This window comes from Suillus clintonianus (assembly GCF_016758775.1).
Source record: "Suillus clintonianus strain FC179 chromosome Unknown DEU56scaffold_19, whole genome shotgun sequence".
Lineage (NCBI taxonomy): Eukaryota > Fungi > Basidiomycota > Agaricomycetes > Boletales > Suillaceae > Suillus > Suillus clintonianus.
The window spans coordinates 457063-474243 of record NW_024539243.1 but is presented as its reverse complement, the minus strand read 5'-3'; the positions used below and the strand labels follow the sequence as shown (position 1 = coordinate 474243).

Genomic DNA, 17181 nt, shown 5'->3' with positions numbered 1-17181 from the left:
GGGAGAGAGACATATGGGTCCTTCCTATACATCGACCCTCCCACGTTGGACATTGGGTATTTTGTGCGATCTACCTGCCCTCTAAGGAGTTTCACCTCTTTGATAGCCTTGGGGATCAAAAACCTTGGAAACATGATGTAAAGGTATGTTCTTGTTATCAACATCCGAATAACAAAATTAATTACAAGAAGGACATAATGAAATTGGTTGGTCGGCTCATTCTACTGGCACGCAAACATCACCATCACTTTCCCGTCGACCTCGAAGGGTGGGTGGCTCGACCACTCAATGTAAGTCTCTTCGCCCGATGAGTCGGACCGGTCTCATGTCATATAGATACAACCTCTTCAAACCAACAGCTATGACTGTGGCGTCTGGGTTTTAGCTGCAATCGTTGCTGTGCTTCGTGGGCGGCATGTCATGGGAGTACGCGAGGCTGACATTGGTGATCTGCGTCATTATCTTAGCATGCTCGTACTTTCTCTACCATTGGATGTCCAACAAATGTCTTGAATATATATTATACCGGCCATCATACATATGGATTCTTGCCAGTAGCTAACCAATCCTCCTCTCGTCGGTAATCCAAGATCGCTCTCGCTACCCCCTGCAGGTCACAATTGGCCACAAGCTTATGTCTTGAGCATTCATGCAAGTTGGCGACACGAACACGAAGCCCGTCCCAGGCTGCAACCAACCCCTTCTCCGCCTCTCGAATCTCCATAAGAATCCTGGAAGTTTCTCCCGCCTTATACATGTCAGCGCGATGAGTGCGAGACTCCCTTTGGATGCGCAAGTACCGTCCATGCATCACATCGACAAGGTTCTCCGTGAATCGCGCTTCCTCTGGCGAGTCAGGTGGAACTGGATGATCATAAGGAGGGGGTTGGTCCCACTGTGAGAGATCAGATTCGTCAATTAAGTCGGAACCAGCACAGGATTGGTGAAAGAGGTAGGAGTCAGGAAGAGGAAGAGTCGCGAATTGAAGGAGGGAGGATGTCAGAGAGTCAGGCGGCTCGCTAATGGTTGTACAAGGTCCGCGTCGTCCACGGTGCTTGACGTAGGCACGGGCGTTCTGAGCTTTGCGAGTAATTTACCTCTGTGGAAAACAGGTCAATCATGACATCAATGCGCAGAATATTCACAGCTGGAATACTTGCCGTTCTGACTGACAATAAGATGCTTTGTGACACTTTGCAGCTGTCAACTTCGCCTCTAATGTCAAATACTTTGCTCTGTGGCCCATGGTGGGGACAGGTAGAACAATCGTGACAATGTTAGTACAAGTAAGACCAAAATTAGTGTTGAGTTCGCACTGCTATATTCCTTTTGTACACGTCGAATGTAGTGCAGCCATTCGAACCTCATCGAACCCATAGTTCTCGTCCAAAAATTGGTACTAGTGGGATGGGGCGTGCTATTGGAATCTATGAGACCAGTTCAGATGGGATTGTGGGCAGCGAACACCTGCCAGTTTGTCTTTCCAACTTAGTATCATGTTTGTCCTTGACCTCATTGGCTTACACCTGTCTTTTTGGAGGCTGGAGGCTTGCTGAAGGCTTGCTGGAGGCTCTAGAAAACACTACTACAGCCAAAGTCTAGGCCACGGCAAGACCATCGGCACCTCCAAGCGGAGTATGAACACTGCTGTTCGTCACTGTTTCTCATGCTTTTTCACTGTCTGCAACAGCACCAAGGCACCAAGGGCTATCCATATATTGATCTCAGCCGGTTCTTGCGATGCACTAGCCTCCTCAAGGACTTCATCCAGCTTCAGCCACACACTATCAACATCATGGTGGGCCCTGATATACTGCCCCCTCCATAACCGAGGGTGTCTCTACAATGGCCGGTCTGGCATCAGATCAGCGCGAGGTGAGACGCCGGTCCCCGTGCACTGACGTATTAATTATTCACACTAGAAACATAAAACTGAGGCCACTCAATTGGTGCGTAACTTTCGTCTGTTTGTTGACGCTGTTCTGGGGATTCCCCAGCTCTTCTGGCTTATTCTACTGCCCGTCTACATATGCTAAGTTGTTTCTTTAATTTAATTTAATTTTGAACTCAGTACCAGTTATATGTCTAGCCTCATTGGTCCTCCGAGTCAAACTAATTTTAGGGGGTTTCAATTCCCCACTGCCTCCTGAGCCTCTGTCTCACATCTTTATTCTATGTTCCTAATATTTCACTAGATATCAAAATATCTTTGGCATTTTCTTCCGGACATCATGCGTCAAAGTGCATTACTCGCGGAGGTTCAAATTTTGAATAAGTACCGTGCAGTTTCCTACCTATTTTTCAGTGCTTACACCCTCATTTCTCCCTCTGAACATCTCTGTAGCCAACGCTGGTCTGCGCAGGCTCTGTTGCCTCTCACAACATACCGAGAACACTTTGTTGACATTGTGTTCAATTTATACCTGTCAGTCTTTTTTTTGTACCGTTCATTGCCGGCTCAAACATCATATAAGGTCTTTTGTTGATTGAGTACCTATCGCTCGCGTTGTACTTTGCTGTAAGTTCTGCCCCTCGTTTATCCTTCGTATTTTCGATGCTGAGGCCTTCCTTGCAACTAGGGTACCCAGACCACTTGCTCTTTGAATTTGTCTACATTCTGTACCCTGCATGAGTTTGTTTCCCTTAGGATTATTTCCTGGCTCACATCAAATGCAAAGTCGCCATGACGCAATTTAAGGCAGACCGCTTTGCTGCATCCACAAATCAGGCATGTCTGCCTCCCATCTCCATGGACTCGTCGCTTGCTGTACCCCTCTCTAGCCTTGAATATGTCCATGAGCAATTGGGAGGAGGGCGCCGCCAATCATCACCTCCTGAGTTGACCCCCACAAGGCTCAGGAGTAGAATCAGAGCTACTTCACGGGATGCTGGTATTGTGAAGGAGGCATCTATTCGCCGAGCCCATCAGCAACCTTCAAGACACTCTCCTGTCCCCTCAGGACACTCTCCTCCCCTATCAGGAGCTGCGACTTCTAGCTCTTTTCTCGACGACGGTCCCACAAGCATCGACACGTCATCTCTGCTGATGCCACTTCCATGCAGTCGTCAAGGTTCGCCCTATCTTGGTGAACCTATTCTGTGACTTCCTTCTCATCTGGCCAGCGACCGCGACACAGCATCACTCACCCTCTCTGCTCTGAATGAGCAGCATTCCTCTCCCTCAGGAGGTGATCGCAATTCGCAAGAACCTGCACAGATTCAAGACATGTTTTATGGTCATAGCATGAATGCGCAGCCCGCCTGGATAGGCCCAAATAAACCCCACCCCTTTGATTCCATGGCCAATGGTGTCGAAAATTTGCCATCCCGCTCCCACAATCCGACCCTATGTGACGCGTCCCGACTCATACCTCCCCTGTATGTAATACCTCCAACACCGTCCAAAGATGTCCATGGCGGCATTGATCAGTCTGCTCCGAAAGCAGCCATTCCCCAGCTTGACCTCAGCTACTACCCTGATGATGGGTCTAGTCATTCGCGTTTCCAAGAAGAAAGTGTGTTTGATGATAACACAAATTCGCAGAAATCATCCCTGATGGGACGGAGGTCGTTGGAGATGAACACACTTTTGGAAGAAGGTTTTGCAGGGATTGAACGTGCTTTCGATGATTTATCTCTGTGGACTACATATCTGCTTCAACAGCTCACTAATATGTTTCTCAAGAGTTGTGGGCGAGCAGTTCATGGTATTAATTACTGGAACATATACGCGAATTACTTCAATGAGAACAACGCCAAAGGAAAAGGAAAAGGAAAAGGAAAAGGAAAAGGAAAAGGAAAAGGAAAAGGAAAAGGAAAAGGAAAAGGAAAAGGAAAAGGAAAAGGAAAAGGAAAAGGAAAAGGAAAAGGAAAAGGAAAAGGAAAAGGAAAAGGAAAAGAGGTTTGTAGGCCAGATATGCAGGGCACACCGAGTGAGTATTAAATATAGTTGATGATATTCATTTTATTCTGACTTTTTATACAGGCACGAGGCTGCGAACACGTTGCTATGAAAAATTCAAGGACACCTTCCCAGATGTGTACCAGGATATTCTCGACATTTTTGATGAAGCTGCTGTGCTAGGTGCTGCTACCCAAACCGTCTCTCAATGTGGACAATCGTTCCAGAGGCTCTGTAAAAAAATGACAGGCATAGTAAGGTGTTTCATTTCGGACACATTACTCGCTAAATTTTTTCAGTTAGATTCCTTGGCCGCCAGATTCGGTTTTGAGGCCGCTGTCGTGCTGTGTGGAAAAATAGTGAACCAAGATGCATCACTCGGTCATGTACACACCACACCCGGTGCTGGAGGGGTAAGGCGATTTACGTCATGACATTCATCAGGCGCTTACTCATTTAATAGTTTTTTGAGACACGATGTCATGCCAACGACAACACAATCATCGCTCACATCAAAGCCCATGTATTGTAAGTGTTTGTTGTCAAATTATGGCCTTCGCTTTTTGATCTGGCTTGTTAGTAACACTGCCTCGTTATCAGCAGTCGAAGCATCCTTCAATGTTGACGATGACAACCAGGGTATAGAATCATCGTTGAGGGATGACACCTCGGACGTTCAAATTGTAGAAGGGCGAGAGGTTGCACTAAAGTGGTTGAAGCGCGAGCTCACCAGACAAGTTGGTATGCTTTCGTCTCTCTGTATCTTTGGCTGAGGTTCATGAAATCACATCAGAGTGCTGTGGCGGCAAATTCGTGTCTGACAAAAACTTTCCTTGGAAGCTCATGCCGAACACCCTCGCCGATGACTGGCTTCGCATCACTGGTTATCCTGCACACAAGTGCTTGTTACTGGGTGAATACCATAGCAATATGTCGAAGAGCAAGGCCATTGGAGGGCTGATGCACAAGGAGATCTCTGCACTTGTAGATGCCCTGAAGGCAGGAATAATGGTCGTCGTTAACGTACCCGCAAAGCTTCAGGGTATGTCTGACAGATGGGGCTTCGAATAATCTACTGATTATTTTTCAAGCCGCTCTCATTGCCTCCGAGGTGCCTGTTATCGTTGGCGAAGCGCCTCCGTCTGACTATCCGCACCCTGGTGCCTGCCACATGTTCGCAGATGGTCACTCGGACTTTAACAGACCACCCTGGGCTAAGCCTACCACTGCAGCGACAAGGGTCAAGAAGGCACGGATAGGTCACAATGCCAGACCATCTTCTCACGATGAGGTCCCTTCCTCGCGCCCATTTGTCATGGTCACAAAACCTCCACCACACCCAGCACCTCCTCCCTTGCATCCATTTGTTATGGCCACCAAGCCTGTCATGCTTGACGTAATCTCCTTTTCGACCTCTGACTCCAAGGAGGCGCCACTAGAAAATGGTAAGGGCAAAAAGAGGAAGTTAAAATTGGCGGCAGCATCTCGAACAGCGAAGAGGCATGCACCATCTGCAGTAAATGATAAGAAAGGAGAGACGAGGGGTGGGCCATTATTGCCTCTGACTGTTAGATCTTCAAGTGATGAGCCGCTCACACCGGCAGGTTAGTCTTTTCAATTAACCTTGGACTCACATATCTGACTATTTAAAAATAGCTCAACCTGCTAAGAGGCTCCGGGACGGCCCCGTCAATCGTTCTCACTATGTGGAGGGCCACGCACCTCGGAAGTTGTACCACGAGGTTGACTCGGAAGGTGCTTATGATACCAACAAGAAGGATCCCGCTATCGAGCTTGCTGTAAACGCTCCTGCACGCCCCGTAATGGTTGCTCCAACTTCAGATGACCCATCCGTGCTCGCTCATACATCGCAGACAGAGCCTTTGAACACTGTGGTTGACCAGGTTGGTCCAGCCAGTCCACATACTGCAGAGCAGCAGTCACCCTGGCCTATGGTGTCTCAGAATCCTCTGCGGAACGACCCTCATGATCCTTTGGACTCGCGCGAGCTTCTCCATCTTCGTGACCACCCTCATCATCATTACTCCCGTGAAGTTCATCGACATCGTGACACTTATCTGCCATTGTTGGACCATGATGATCTGCAGCCACGGAATGTGACGTATAACCAAAGGGAGGCTCCAGGCCTCACGCCCCCGGAAGTTCATGATGCATATGGATCATATGTTTCTGGGTTTGCTCCGTGGAATGATGTTGACGATCATCAGCGTTTCACTCCTTATTCCAACAATCCCTTACGCCCGTGGGGCTACCGTGATCGGTACGGTCAATGGAGGAGGTATCCAGACACACAGCAGATGGTTCATGATGGTGAATTTGGCGACTACTCACGCGAAGCTCTGGCGCCACGAATGTATCCGTTCGAAGACCACCATGCAACCCATACTGATGACAATCGTGATGGCAACTCGATGATGTGTGAACGCTCTCCAAACGTCCAGCCTGGACCATCTTCATTTTGATTACCTTACCCAAGTTCCCTCATAGTGCCGCCGTTGTCAGCATCTGGACTTTTGACACATGAAATTCCTTGTCTTTATGGTGCCTCCGTTCTCGTTATTTCACGCTCTTGCTTGGACCATTATGTTCCCTTTTGACTATGTTGGTACGCGACATGTAACTTTCGAGTGATCAAGAAAATATACCATTATTCGTGTCCGATTTGGTGTGTGGGATATAATCTTTACATAAATACGTGCAAAAGGTGTAAACGAATACAAGATGACTCAATTATGTGTAGTCAATTTGACATTGTTCAACGAGGTCGCTCATGGCATGACGCTACCTTACATGGTATACAGAAGTGTTTCCAAAATTAGTGAGATGTTCTCAACCATTTCAATGACTCCACTTGACTACACCAACCACTCCCATGATGCCACTGCCACAACCAGTGAGTACAACTTCTTATCGCAAATGCCTCTATGCATCGGTCTCTACCTCCAATGCACTCCCTGAACCTCGGAACAAGAATGTCATGGATAGGCTCTTGGAGGAAGAATTCAAAGGTACAGTTATGTGGGAAGAAAAATCACTCCCCATAGATGCCGAGTCCATCATGGACACCCTTATCTTACAGTCCGATTTCGCTGTAACGTCTCTCACCAAAATCCACTATTTCAAGGCCGGGCCAGGAGGGAAGAGGGTTCAGAAAGGGCCTATCTTTCAACCTGCTGCCCGCCGTGGCGCAGCACAATGGCTGTTTGATGAGAGGAATGTCCAGCCGAGGACATTGGTAGACTCCAGGAAGCAGAAGAAGCAGAAGGCACAGATACAGAAGGGACAGGGACAAAAGGCAGGGAGGGCGTGGACACAACCACGCGCACAGATGAGCATGTCAGCTGCATTGACCGACACAGAATTGGAGGTGTCAGATTCGTCATTCACATCGCCTGAAACTGACAAGAGTTTCGGTGCTAAAGGATATGACGACAAGAACCCCAACAAGAAGCGGCTTCGGGCATCGGCGACGACAGAGGGCAAGTGGACCCTGCTGTTCAATGTCGTGCAAGCTGCCATGTACGCGATATACAAGGACACGTTCCCGAAACCCTCAGCTGCATTCCCCTTTCATGCCATGGACGTTATCAGTAGCCTGCCGAAGCGTATATGGTCCTCCCAATTCTGTAATACTCCCGTCCCGGACAACACCACCGCCCAGAAGCCAGATATCATTCTGGTAGATTGCAATCTACGCAACCTCTCATTGCAATGGTGCAACATAATCACATGTGTGGAGCACACAGATAGCAAACTCGACATATCCATACCTTTGTACTGTGGCAGCGGCACCAAAGGGTACCTGTTGATGCGAGAGCAACCCTGGTGCCAGTTCGTTTTGATTATCACCATCGCCAATAGGCAGCTTCGCCTTCACTACTTTGACTGCTCAGGTCTGATCATTTCACGCCCCATCAACATCTATCCTGTGCATCTTCTTGAGGTTTTAAACACATTGACGCTCGCGCACACCAACAACCTCGGGTACGATCCCACAATGCACATGTGCGATCCTACCTGCAAGGGCTCGCACACCAATCTGAGGGAGCACGCAATAGGCTGGGTAGAGAGCTATGATCACGTGATTCTATCAATCATGAGCGTGCTTTGGCGAAGCCAAGGTTTCTTTTCTCATGGCACCATCTGTTATTGTGTTCAGACCTCGGATGGGACGGAGTATGCACTCAAAGACTGTTGGGTCGCGGAGGAGAAGAAATACCATGAGGTGACCATTCTCAAGATGGTTGAAGGGATCCCAAATGTAGTCAAGCTCATGGCTGATTGGGATGTCCTCTACGATGGGGAGTCGGACTGCATGTATTGCATTCGAGCTTCCCATGGTGTTTGTAGCTCTAGGTTCATTCGCAGATTCCACCGGCGCCTTCTGTTGACCCCCTGCGGAGAACCGCTTGTGCTCTACTCCTCGAAGCTTGAGCTGTTGAAAGCCTTCCATGACTTGGTCACAGGTGAGTCTCGAGTGTGTTGAAATTGAATCCTGAGACTGACCATCAGTATTTAGCTCATGCTTTAATGCTCGGAAAGGATGTCCTCCACGGAGACTTGAGCCCAAACAATTTTATCCTCCATGATGGACGAGGGTATTTTATTGACTTCGATCATGCTCGGATTCTTGCAGAGGGCACCGATAGCGTTCCTTCAGAGGGCACGGTAAGTAAAACTTAGAATTTTCACGGCATGGCACATGGCTGAGCGCATTGTTTGAAGGGTACTAGGCCCTATATGTCAATTTGTCTTCTCCGGGAGGGTATTGCAAAGAATAATGCAATGATCCAACATACAGCAAGTGATGACCTGGAGTCGTTGTTTCATATCTTCGTCGAATAGAGAAGGTAGACGCAGTCCGCCACAACCCCAAATGGGACCCAGACGCAAAGATCAGAATCGCGCCTACGAAGGAAGAAGCGGCCAGAGAGGACGAGGAAGCAGAAGAGGTAGTGAGGATCTATTCAGACGGATCAGCGATAGATGGAGGAGTTGGAGCAGCAGCGGTACTCACGAGAGAAGGACGTGAACAGAAGACCTTACACTTCCACCTTGGACCGTCGACCAAGCACACAGTCTACGAGGCCGAGATAGTAGGCATGATTCTGGGCGCAGAACTGCTACGTCGCGAACCAGGAAAACCCTCAGCCTGACTATGCGTCGACAACCAAGTGGCCATTCTAGCCACGCAGTCCTTTAGAACCAACCCGGGTCATTACCTTATGGATATGTTCCATAGAAACCTCGAACCCGCGCTAATCAAACGAGACGAGGACCACATAACGATCCACTGGACCCCAGGACATGTGGACATAGAAGGGAACGAGTCAGCCGACATTGAAGCCAAGAAAGCGGCAGGTGGACTGTCCAGCCCACCAAACAGCCTACCCAACTGCCTACGAAAACACAAACACAACGGACTCACCTCCACAATCCAACTCTTGTGCAGCAAATCGGCGCTGAAACAACAACGCTATGACCAACTCAAGTGCGAAGGTCAGAAGGTCATGCACGACTCACCACGCTACCCGCTCCTCAAAAAAATAGATGACGGTATCCCCTCAAACCATTTCCAGAAGCTGGTCACAGACCTACCTAGAAGACAGGCAAGCCTCTTTATGCAGTTGAGAACGGGCCACGCCCCACTCAACAAGCACCTCCACCGCATAAGGGGTGCAGAAACACCAACCTGCCCAGCATGCGAAGAGAGCGAGGAGACAGTACACCACTACTTGATGGAATGCCCCACATACCAAGCACAACGAGATGTCCTGCAAAGATCAATGCCAAACCGCGCCTACCACATCTGCCGACTCCTTAGCAACGGGGAATTCCTCCCCAACCTCTTCAAGTACATAGCAGCAACCAAACGCCTAGAGAACGCTTTCGGAAACGTCGCACCGATCAAAAACGCCTAAAAACGAAGCTGAGCCATCTCACCCCAAGCGCATTCCCAGAACCAACTCGCACAGCTCCACCAGCAGTACAAAACCCCCAGTCACAAACCTAGGGCACTCGTGCACGCTCCCCCCAATTCTTTTAGCCTCAGGTTGGCTTTAGTGTTTTAAAGTCCGGTCCAGTCCGGTCTTTTTGCCTTTTCTGGAGGCAACCGGACCAGACCAGTCTTTTCATTCCCACGATATCATCAAGACTGGACTGGACCTGTAAAGACCGATGTTTTCGGTCTTTTGCAGTCCTACAACCGGTCTTAGACTGGTTGCAACCGAGACCAGTCCTGTGGGAGTGTAGCACTCCTTCCCACGATTCTAACGGTGGTTTATTTGTATTAAACGGTTAAGATCTGAGCAAGATACGAGCATTATAAAAAAGGGTTCCCAAACTCCGCCCTGCATGTGAGTCAAATATGAAATGTCATTACCATGCTTAGGCTTCTTGACGAAATATGTGCTGCTAGTCAAGGCGATACTATAGCTAGTCTTATCTTGTCAATAGGGTAAGATATAAGCAAGATATAAGCTTGACAAAAAATCGTTATCGGGCTTGTCTTTGAAAAATAAAAGTGGTCGTAAGGCTTAGGTGTCTTAATGTTAATTGTAGTCCTAGTCTAGGCAAGTCTATAGCTACTCATATCTTGTCGGACACTCAAGGTTTGGGTAAGTTATGAGCCAATCGGTGATTTTGACTGATTTTGACTTGCGGTATATGAAATGTCACAAAATCAAAGTTGTTACTATAAGGCTTAGGTGTGTCAACATTACTTGTAACCTTAGTATAGACGAGTCTATAGCTGGTCTTACCTTGTCAATTGATTATGGTTTGGTCTAGATAAAAGCTAAGATACAAGACATCCCGTGAATTTGCAGCTTTTTCTTGTAATGCTCATAACTTTGTCAAATCTTAGCCGTTTTACATGATCGGACCACCGTTAGAACCGCGCTGACGAGTACTACATGTACATATGAACCGGTTGCGGTCTAAATCGATTTTAACCGGTTTAGACCGGTTTATTTATTTTTCGCAAACTTCAGGCAACTGGACTGGACTGATCTTGCAACTGGAAAAGACTGCAACCAGTCCTTCTTAGGACCCGGTCCGGTTGCCGGTCTTTTTGCGGTCCTGCAACTGGACTTTAAAACACTAGTTGGCTTCATAACGCTCCACCACTCCAACCCCAGTACAGAGTGCGAGCCAATGGTTCTGAATTACACCAATGTCTTTACTCTCTAAAAGTAACATAAGTATTATACAGCATGTACTGTCTACATCGGGCGCTGCCCCAAGAAGACAATAAAATGGATTAAAAAAAAATATATATATCTTCGTCGAATTTGCGACGACCTTCGACGGGCCACACAGCTTAATGAGAGATGAGAACAGGAGGCCCTTGTGGGTTCATAAATTTGAGAGTGCAGACGACGACCCCTGGGTGGCAAAGCAGGCATATGTGCTTGCACCTCGCAAGGACACGTCGTTGATGGACAAAACGACTCCATTCTTCGCACCGTTCAGTCAAATTATACAGGATTGGTGTCATCTAATTCTAGCAGCAGCCAGCGACCCGAGCGACCACCCGTTGGCGTAACTCATGCAGTGCTCACGGCGCTCCTGGAAAAATGGACCTCTCAGCTCCCCCCGGATGCGCCCACAGAAATTATGGTGCCCATGGCATCATCATCGAGATTGGGTCATCCTCCACCCGACAATGCCCAATCATCCACGCGTCTTCATCAGTCTACGTGCATCCAACAGCAACTGTGATAGCCCTCAAACCCTCCTCGTCCTTCCCACATCCAAATGAGAGTGCCATAACCTCTTCTCGCACGTCCTTTCTGTATATGTTTTGTTTTGCAATGAATTTTGGTATAATATAGTAGTACACCACGTGCCATATATTACATACCTTCCTGGTCCGAATATCAATGACAGAATGTTTGATACCCGTGGATCTGAGGGAGCCTCCTCTGGAGAGGTCCTAGGTAGATAGGCAGTAAACACTAAGTAGATATCCCCAATTGTAATACATGCAACTTTAAAACCTCCTCGTAGATTGGGGTCTGTCAGACTACTTTCCCATAACCTAAAAAGTGGGTCTCATAGACCGTGAGAACAGATGAAAAGTGCTGCCAAGGGTGGTTTTGCCAGTGCGCCAAGTGCCAGTTGCCGGCACTTGGTCACAACTCAGCCCATAGTACTACACTAGCTAGTTCGGACCCATATATTGCTTTGCATCACTTTATATCAAGAGGCGTGCATTGAAAAGAATCATGACACTGACATGTAAAATACTCCCGGGGGAGGGGGAGGGGTTCCACGTGCTGAGAATTTCCTTACTTAGCAATTCCTTAGCCTTATTTAGAATGGAACGATTGATAATATTTGCAATCCGAGGCAAATCCGAGGACCCCGAAAACAGGTTATGCTACGAAGCAGAAACAAGAGAACATATCGAAAACAAAGAGCAGCGAGTATCAAGCGAGTATTGTAAGCTTCATAAGGGTGACGCACGTACTAAGTAGGACAAGGTGTTCGTATAATTGAGCATTGAAGCATCAAAAGAGAAAAGAAATGTGTGCCTACTGCCGTGCCCTCTTGGCCAACATCACGGCAGAAACGAATGCCTGTGCATTAGCCTTACGCTTCTTAGAACGAGCAGGTATGGGAGTGTTGTTCTCTTTCTCCTTCTGAAGAAGCGTGAACACAGGGCGCGCAGGAACTCCGGCTTTCTTTTCCTCGGCAGCGGTAAGGGCGAAAGATTGGAAAATAGTATCTGGGAGAGGGAGACCAGTAAGTTTTCCAGGATGTGCATATTCTGGGTGTTCCAGGTTGAGGTGAGCTTCGAAATTGTAGCGCCAATGTGCTGGTAGCCAGTCTGTATCCCTGTTTTGATGAACGCATAGCTGACACACAACGGGAACATTGCGACATGGACGAGTATCAGAGCCCTTACTGGCGCTGCCATACTGGAACGTGTCTTGGCGTGGACACTTCGACTCCCATTGGTCGCGAACTTTTGGCTTGTGAGTTTGATGTAGTTGCGTGTACCAGACTTGATCCAGCAGCCATGAGGACACCGTAGCTCCCAGACTTTTGCGTCGTTGACTCGAAATTCCAGCTCGTTATGCTGATAGAGAGTCAGAAAGGAAGTACTGGTAGCCTCTGTGATGAGTCGTTCTTTTTCGGCTGGCTGTAAAACAGGTGGTGGACTTGAGGCGGATATTAATGTCGGATCATCAAAATTGATCTGATACGCAGTATGAAGTGTTGCGCCAGGCTTCTGAGAAGGGTTTACATCATCCGAGTCATTAAAGCCATGTGTTGATGGATCGGTCATCAAGGTCTGGGAATTGTACATGAAATTAAAGTGAGAATTGTCTGGCATGGTCTTGGGCATGGTGGTATCAATGTTCTGGTATCATAAACTAATGCAAGAAGGTATGGTAGGAGGACAAAGGGAAGAGAGAGACATGAATGAGACGAGGACGCGTTCGTTATACTCACTCGATCATACTCGTCATAGCTCAGAATGGAAATGTGTAGACTTGCAGCTCTCAGACGCGACTTGACAGTGATTTTGTGATTTTTCGCTAATATAAGTATCTAGTGCTATTCTAGGGCTTATTTAAACAATACTTTACCTTTTCCAACAATCGTTTCAACGTGTTTTGCGTCCGCTATACAAAGATCGAGCCATGACCTGCAAAATCGCCAAAGTGGCTGAGATTGGGACCCTGGACACCAGTTTGGGGGGGAGGTACGAAAGGAGTGTGTGTTCGGGATTCGCCGAACGCACGCCTCTTGCTTTATATTGCTTTGTATTACTTTGTATCGCAATATACAGGAAAGAACCACTTCGGCTGGGAATATCTGAGTCTCACCAGTTTACTGATCGGCGCCCAGCCCCCACTGACCAGTACTGACTGCTCGCTTGCCAGTGACTTTGTGCCGCACACATAGTCCCGAAGCCGTCCTGTGTAGGACTGAATTCCTGTAAGCACACTGTTTCATGAGAAGTGCCTCGTGTGCTTGCATTGACAACAATGAAGCAGGTGGGGCGCCGCCTGCGCCACCGGCAGACTTCTGTCACGACAATCTGCCATAGTTTGATACCCCAAGCACCAACCATGTCTTCCTCCACCACTGAGACGCAAGAGATGCCAGCGGTCACGTCTCGCCAGACGATTGAAGGCCATACTGACTGGGTAGGAGGTGCTGTGCACCTGCCTGGCGGACAACACATCATCACATGTTCATGGGACGGCTCACTCCGCTTATGGGACCTGGAGAGTGGCGCACAGGTGGGTGATGACTGGCGAGATGAGGGGTACGATGCAGGAGTGAGAACCATAGCATTGTCTCCAAACGGCAAAGAAGTTGCAAGCGGAAGCTGGGATGGGAATGTGAGGTTGTGGGATGTCGCGAGGGGCAAGGTCATCGCAAAATGGACAGGACACATTGGAGGCATAGTGTCAGTGTGCTGGAGTGCAAATGGTGAGCGAGTCTTGAGCGGTTCTGAACTCTACGGGACGGCATGTTTGTGGGATGCCAAGACTGGTAAAACCGTCGTTGGTCCAATCGAGACCGGGCACGAGTATATGCACGCAGTAATGTGCTCGCCTGACGCATCCAAATTCGCGACGGGCGGATTCAACGAGAGTGGAGTAAAAATCTGGGATTGCAAGACGGGTGGCAAGCTGCTCGCTACACTCAAAGACGATGGTCATGCAGTTCACAGCTTGGCATGGACGTCGAATGGAAAAAAGCTCATCTCTGGGTCACATGGGTCTATTAGCATATTCAACACAGTCACTTGGGAACAGGTCGTCATTATCAAGGGTCACATGAACGCGTATGTCGAGGCCATCACCTTGTCTTCCAATGACCGCCTTCTCGTGAGCGCATCGGATGACAAAACAGCACACCTGTGGAATCTCGATACCAACCTCCCAATTGGACCACCCTTCCAGCACAATGATTATGTTGACTGCGCAACTTTTTCCGCTGATGGAAAGTTGTTAGTCACTGGTTGCCGAGACCAAAATGCATACGTGTGGGACGTCTATGCCATTCTCAAAGAAGCTGGCTTTGAAGACTTACTTCCCATCCCTGATGTGAGTGTCATGTGGCTCTTCGTTAGAAATCATGCTAATATCACACTCGCAGGCCTCAGCTGAAAATTTTTTAGTGGGTGAATGTGAGGCTGAGGGTAATGGACTACCACCAGACTTCTTTTTCGACGATGCGCGACATGGTGCTCGTGTGCGTCGTCAGCGTTTTTTATTATTATACCTTCTTGTTCTGACCACTTGACCTCAGTCCTCTGCAACATACGGCCCGGGTGATCATCACCGTTCCTCTGCCCGCCGCCGTGCCCTCTTGCCCTCTTTTGGGAGTCTAAATGCGGCCCTCAGCCGCCTTGCGTCGCTCATTCGTCCCTCTTACTCCAATGTCGGTGAAGTAATTGAATTACAGCAACGCCCGAGACAATCCACCTTTTCTCATCGCCGTTCTCCTATTGTGGAAGTTGCTGCAGTACGGGACAAACAGGTATGGCTTTCTTCGGATGTGTTTCCAATTGCCGTGTTTCAATCATTTCTGTGCAGGCACTGTTCGTTGCTCCGCGACACAAGCCGAAACCAATGCAGCAGCAAAGCCAACCACAAAGCCAAGCTCAGACGTCGTCATCGCAAACTCAGCCTGCCGCCGCCTCAGCGTCCACGACACCGCCCGCTCCAGATACCAGTAATACCACACCAGGTACGCCAACAGCGCGGTCCCTCCCATTGTGGGCTCGTTTCGTGCTTTTTCTCTGTTGTGCATCTCCACCACACGCCAATGGTCATTGATAAAGACACAGTGCATGATTGATTATCTCATTTTCTTATTATTATTTTGTATCGCTTTCTTTTTATCGATGTCTTACGCTACTCGGTCCTTGTTAAGTAAAGAGACCTTCCACTTCGAAGACTTGTTCAATAATTTGCAATTGTTCTCGCAAGCGGTTGCTAGAAAGCTGGATGCGAACTCTGGTGCTACACGGTTCTCCCAGTGTCTCACCGGATGCTGTCGCCGTGGAGGTGGAACCCTTGAAAAAGAAGGAACGACTAGACTAAATTGATGTCAAAGTCTGAATACCTACAGTTCCATCATATCCAGACTTGTTATGCAAAATACTAACTTACTAATCGGGATCACGTCAGATGTGGTATTAGAAGGAATGATTTTGGCCCTCATCAGAGGGGAGCACACTCAAGCTGTACAGTCAGCTAGAGCTGCAAGAGTGGCTTTGTGAGCTGACACGACTCGGATTGTTCCATCTACTTTCTACCAGCTTCAAGATCAGCAAATTCTACCACGTCGTTAGCATCCAAGGAACTTCTTTGGACGCTTTCGCCGCGAGCGCTGAGGAGATCCTCAATATTTCTGAGCTTTCCATCCTCCGTGCTATCCTTGAACCAACCGAGATTATCCGCCATGAGATGCCTGACGGGGAAATACAGTATGAGATTCGGCAGCAACAATATCAATGAGCCCGCACCTATTTTTGCACCCAGGGCATTGGACGATGACGATACCACATTTGTACTAGTATGCACGCTTCGTAAAGGTGTGCGAAGAACGATGAGAGCATGCTTCCGCTGTACAGGTAAAACCGATGCTTAGGCGAGCCTCTTGTATCGGAGAATTGTCCTTAATTTGCTCCGAAGACGCAGACGAATATGAAACCGAAGACTTCGCTAATTTGAGGCTTGAACGGCTGCAAGGACGAATTTGACCGGATGGTTCCAAAAGAAAGACAAGGCGTTTGTAAAAGTCTTCGAGATACCAATTTTGTGTATGGCTGAACGTGGGCGCTGTGGGGTGTAAGGGTAGGGTTGATGTTACGAAGAAGCCTTGAGGGTAACAACTGGATCCTGTAACCTGTTCATACTGACTCTGATTCTCTGAAGCAAGTGTAGATTCGATTAATTGACTCAACGCTCGTGATCAGTCTAATGCAAGGCTGCGGCAGTTGCCGAGTGCGCTACGCCGTTGGTCCCGTCCCATGATAGTACATAGCAGGACCTTATTGCAGGATCATCATATAAATCATACCAATATCCTTTCAAGCACAGTCATGTTGTCAACGTGCCCTGTTTCAAATTCGCATCGTCCTCAGAGCGTCCTCGAAGCACCTTCGGATGGTGTCGTAAGGCCAGCCTCGAGCGAGTTCGAGGTGTCCTGTGGCTGTTGCGCCGCTACTGACACGGGTGCATGTTGTTCCGGCGCCGACGAGAAGGAGAAAACGTCATGCTGTG

At 48.4% G+C, this 17181-nt stretch overlaps 7 protein-coding genes across 7 annotated transcripts; 5 read left to right on the top strand and 2 right to left on the bottom strand.

The window, feature by feature from the left end:
• Window positions 1-176: 176 nt before the first annotated feature.
• DEU56DRAFT_732418 (uncharacterized protein) lies at window positions 177-513 on the top strand (the record flags this gene model as incomplete). Its single annotated transcript, XM_041348271.1, has 2 exons — window positions 177-290; window positions 337-513. Coding segments are annotated over 2 exons (291 nt in total), but the record flags the coding sequence as incomplete, so codon positions are not given.
• Window positions 514-775: 262 nt separating this feature from the next.
• DEU56DRAFT_701763 (uncharacterized protein) lies at window positions 776-982 on the bottom strand (the record flags this gene model as incomplete). Its single annotated transcript, XM_041347324.1, has 1 exon — window positions 776-982. A coding segment is annotated over one exon (207 nt), but the record flags the coding sequence as incomplete, so codon positions are not given.
• Window positions 983-1845: 863 nt separating this feature from the next.
• On the top strand, window positions 1846-6384 carry DEU56DRAFT_754257 (uncharacterized protein; the record flags this gene model as incomplete). The annotated part of the gene is made up of 13 exons (XM_041349791.1): window positions 1846-1875; window positions 1923-1949; window positions 2196-2241; window positions 2475-2518; window positions 2648-3033; window positions 3124-3932; window positions 3986-4155; window positions 4201-4314; window positions 4365-4429; window positions 4482-4642; window positions 4695-4943; window positions 4993-5505; window positions 5558-6384. 13 exons carry the CDS (start codon window positions 1846-1848, stop codon window positions 6382-6384), a joined length of 3441 nt encoding a protein of 1146 aa, XP_041210896.1.
• Window positions 6385-9078: 2694 nt separating this feature from the next.
• Window positions 9079-9282, top strand: DEU56DRAFT_711894 (uncharacterized protein; the record flags this gene model as incomplete). The annotated part of the gene is made up of 1 exon (XM_041347517.1): window positions 9079-9282. A coding segment is annotated over one exon (204 nt), but the record flags the coding sequence as incomplete, so codon positions are not given.
• A 261-nt stretch (window positions 9283-9543) lies between these two features.
• Window positions 9544-9843, top strand: DEU56DRAFT_732512 (uncharacterized protein; the record flags this gene model as incomplete). Its single annotated transcript, XM_041348279.1, has 1 exon — window positions 9544-9843. One exon carries the CDS (start codon window positions 9544-9546, stop codon window positions 9841-9843), a length of 300 nt encoding a protein of 99 aa, XP_041210894.1.
• A 2751-nt stretch (window positions 9844-12594) lies between these two features.
• Window positions 12595-12885, bottom strand: DEU56DRAFT_714380 (uncharacterized protein; the record flags this gene model as incomplete). The annotated part of the gene is made up of 1 exon (XM_041347559.1): window positions 12595-12885. A coding segment is annotated over one exon (291 nt), but the record flags the coding sequence as incomplete, so codon positions are not given.
• Window positions 12886-14007: 1122 nt separating this feature from the next.
• Window positions 14008-16413, top strand: DEU56DRAFT_910532 (WD40-repeat-containing domain protein; the record flags this gene model as incomplete). The annotated part of the gene is made up of 6 exons (XM_041357184.1): window positions 14008-14994; window positions 15047-15142; window positions 15200-15430; window positions 15487-15640; window positions 16084-16144; window positions 16215-16413. 6 exons carry the CDS (start codon window positions 14008-14010, stop codon window positions 16411-16413), a joined length of 1728 nt encoding a protein of 575 aa, XP_041210892.1.
• Between the last annotated feature and the right edge of the window lie 768 nt (window positions 16414-17181).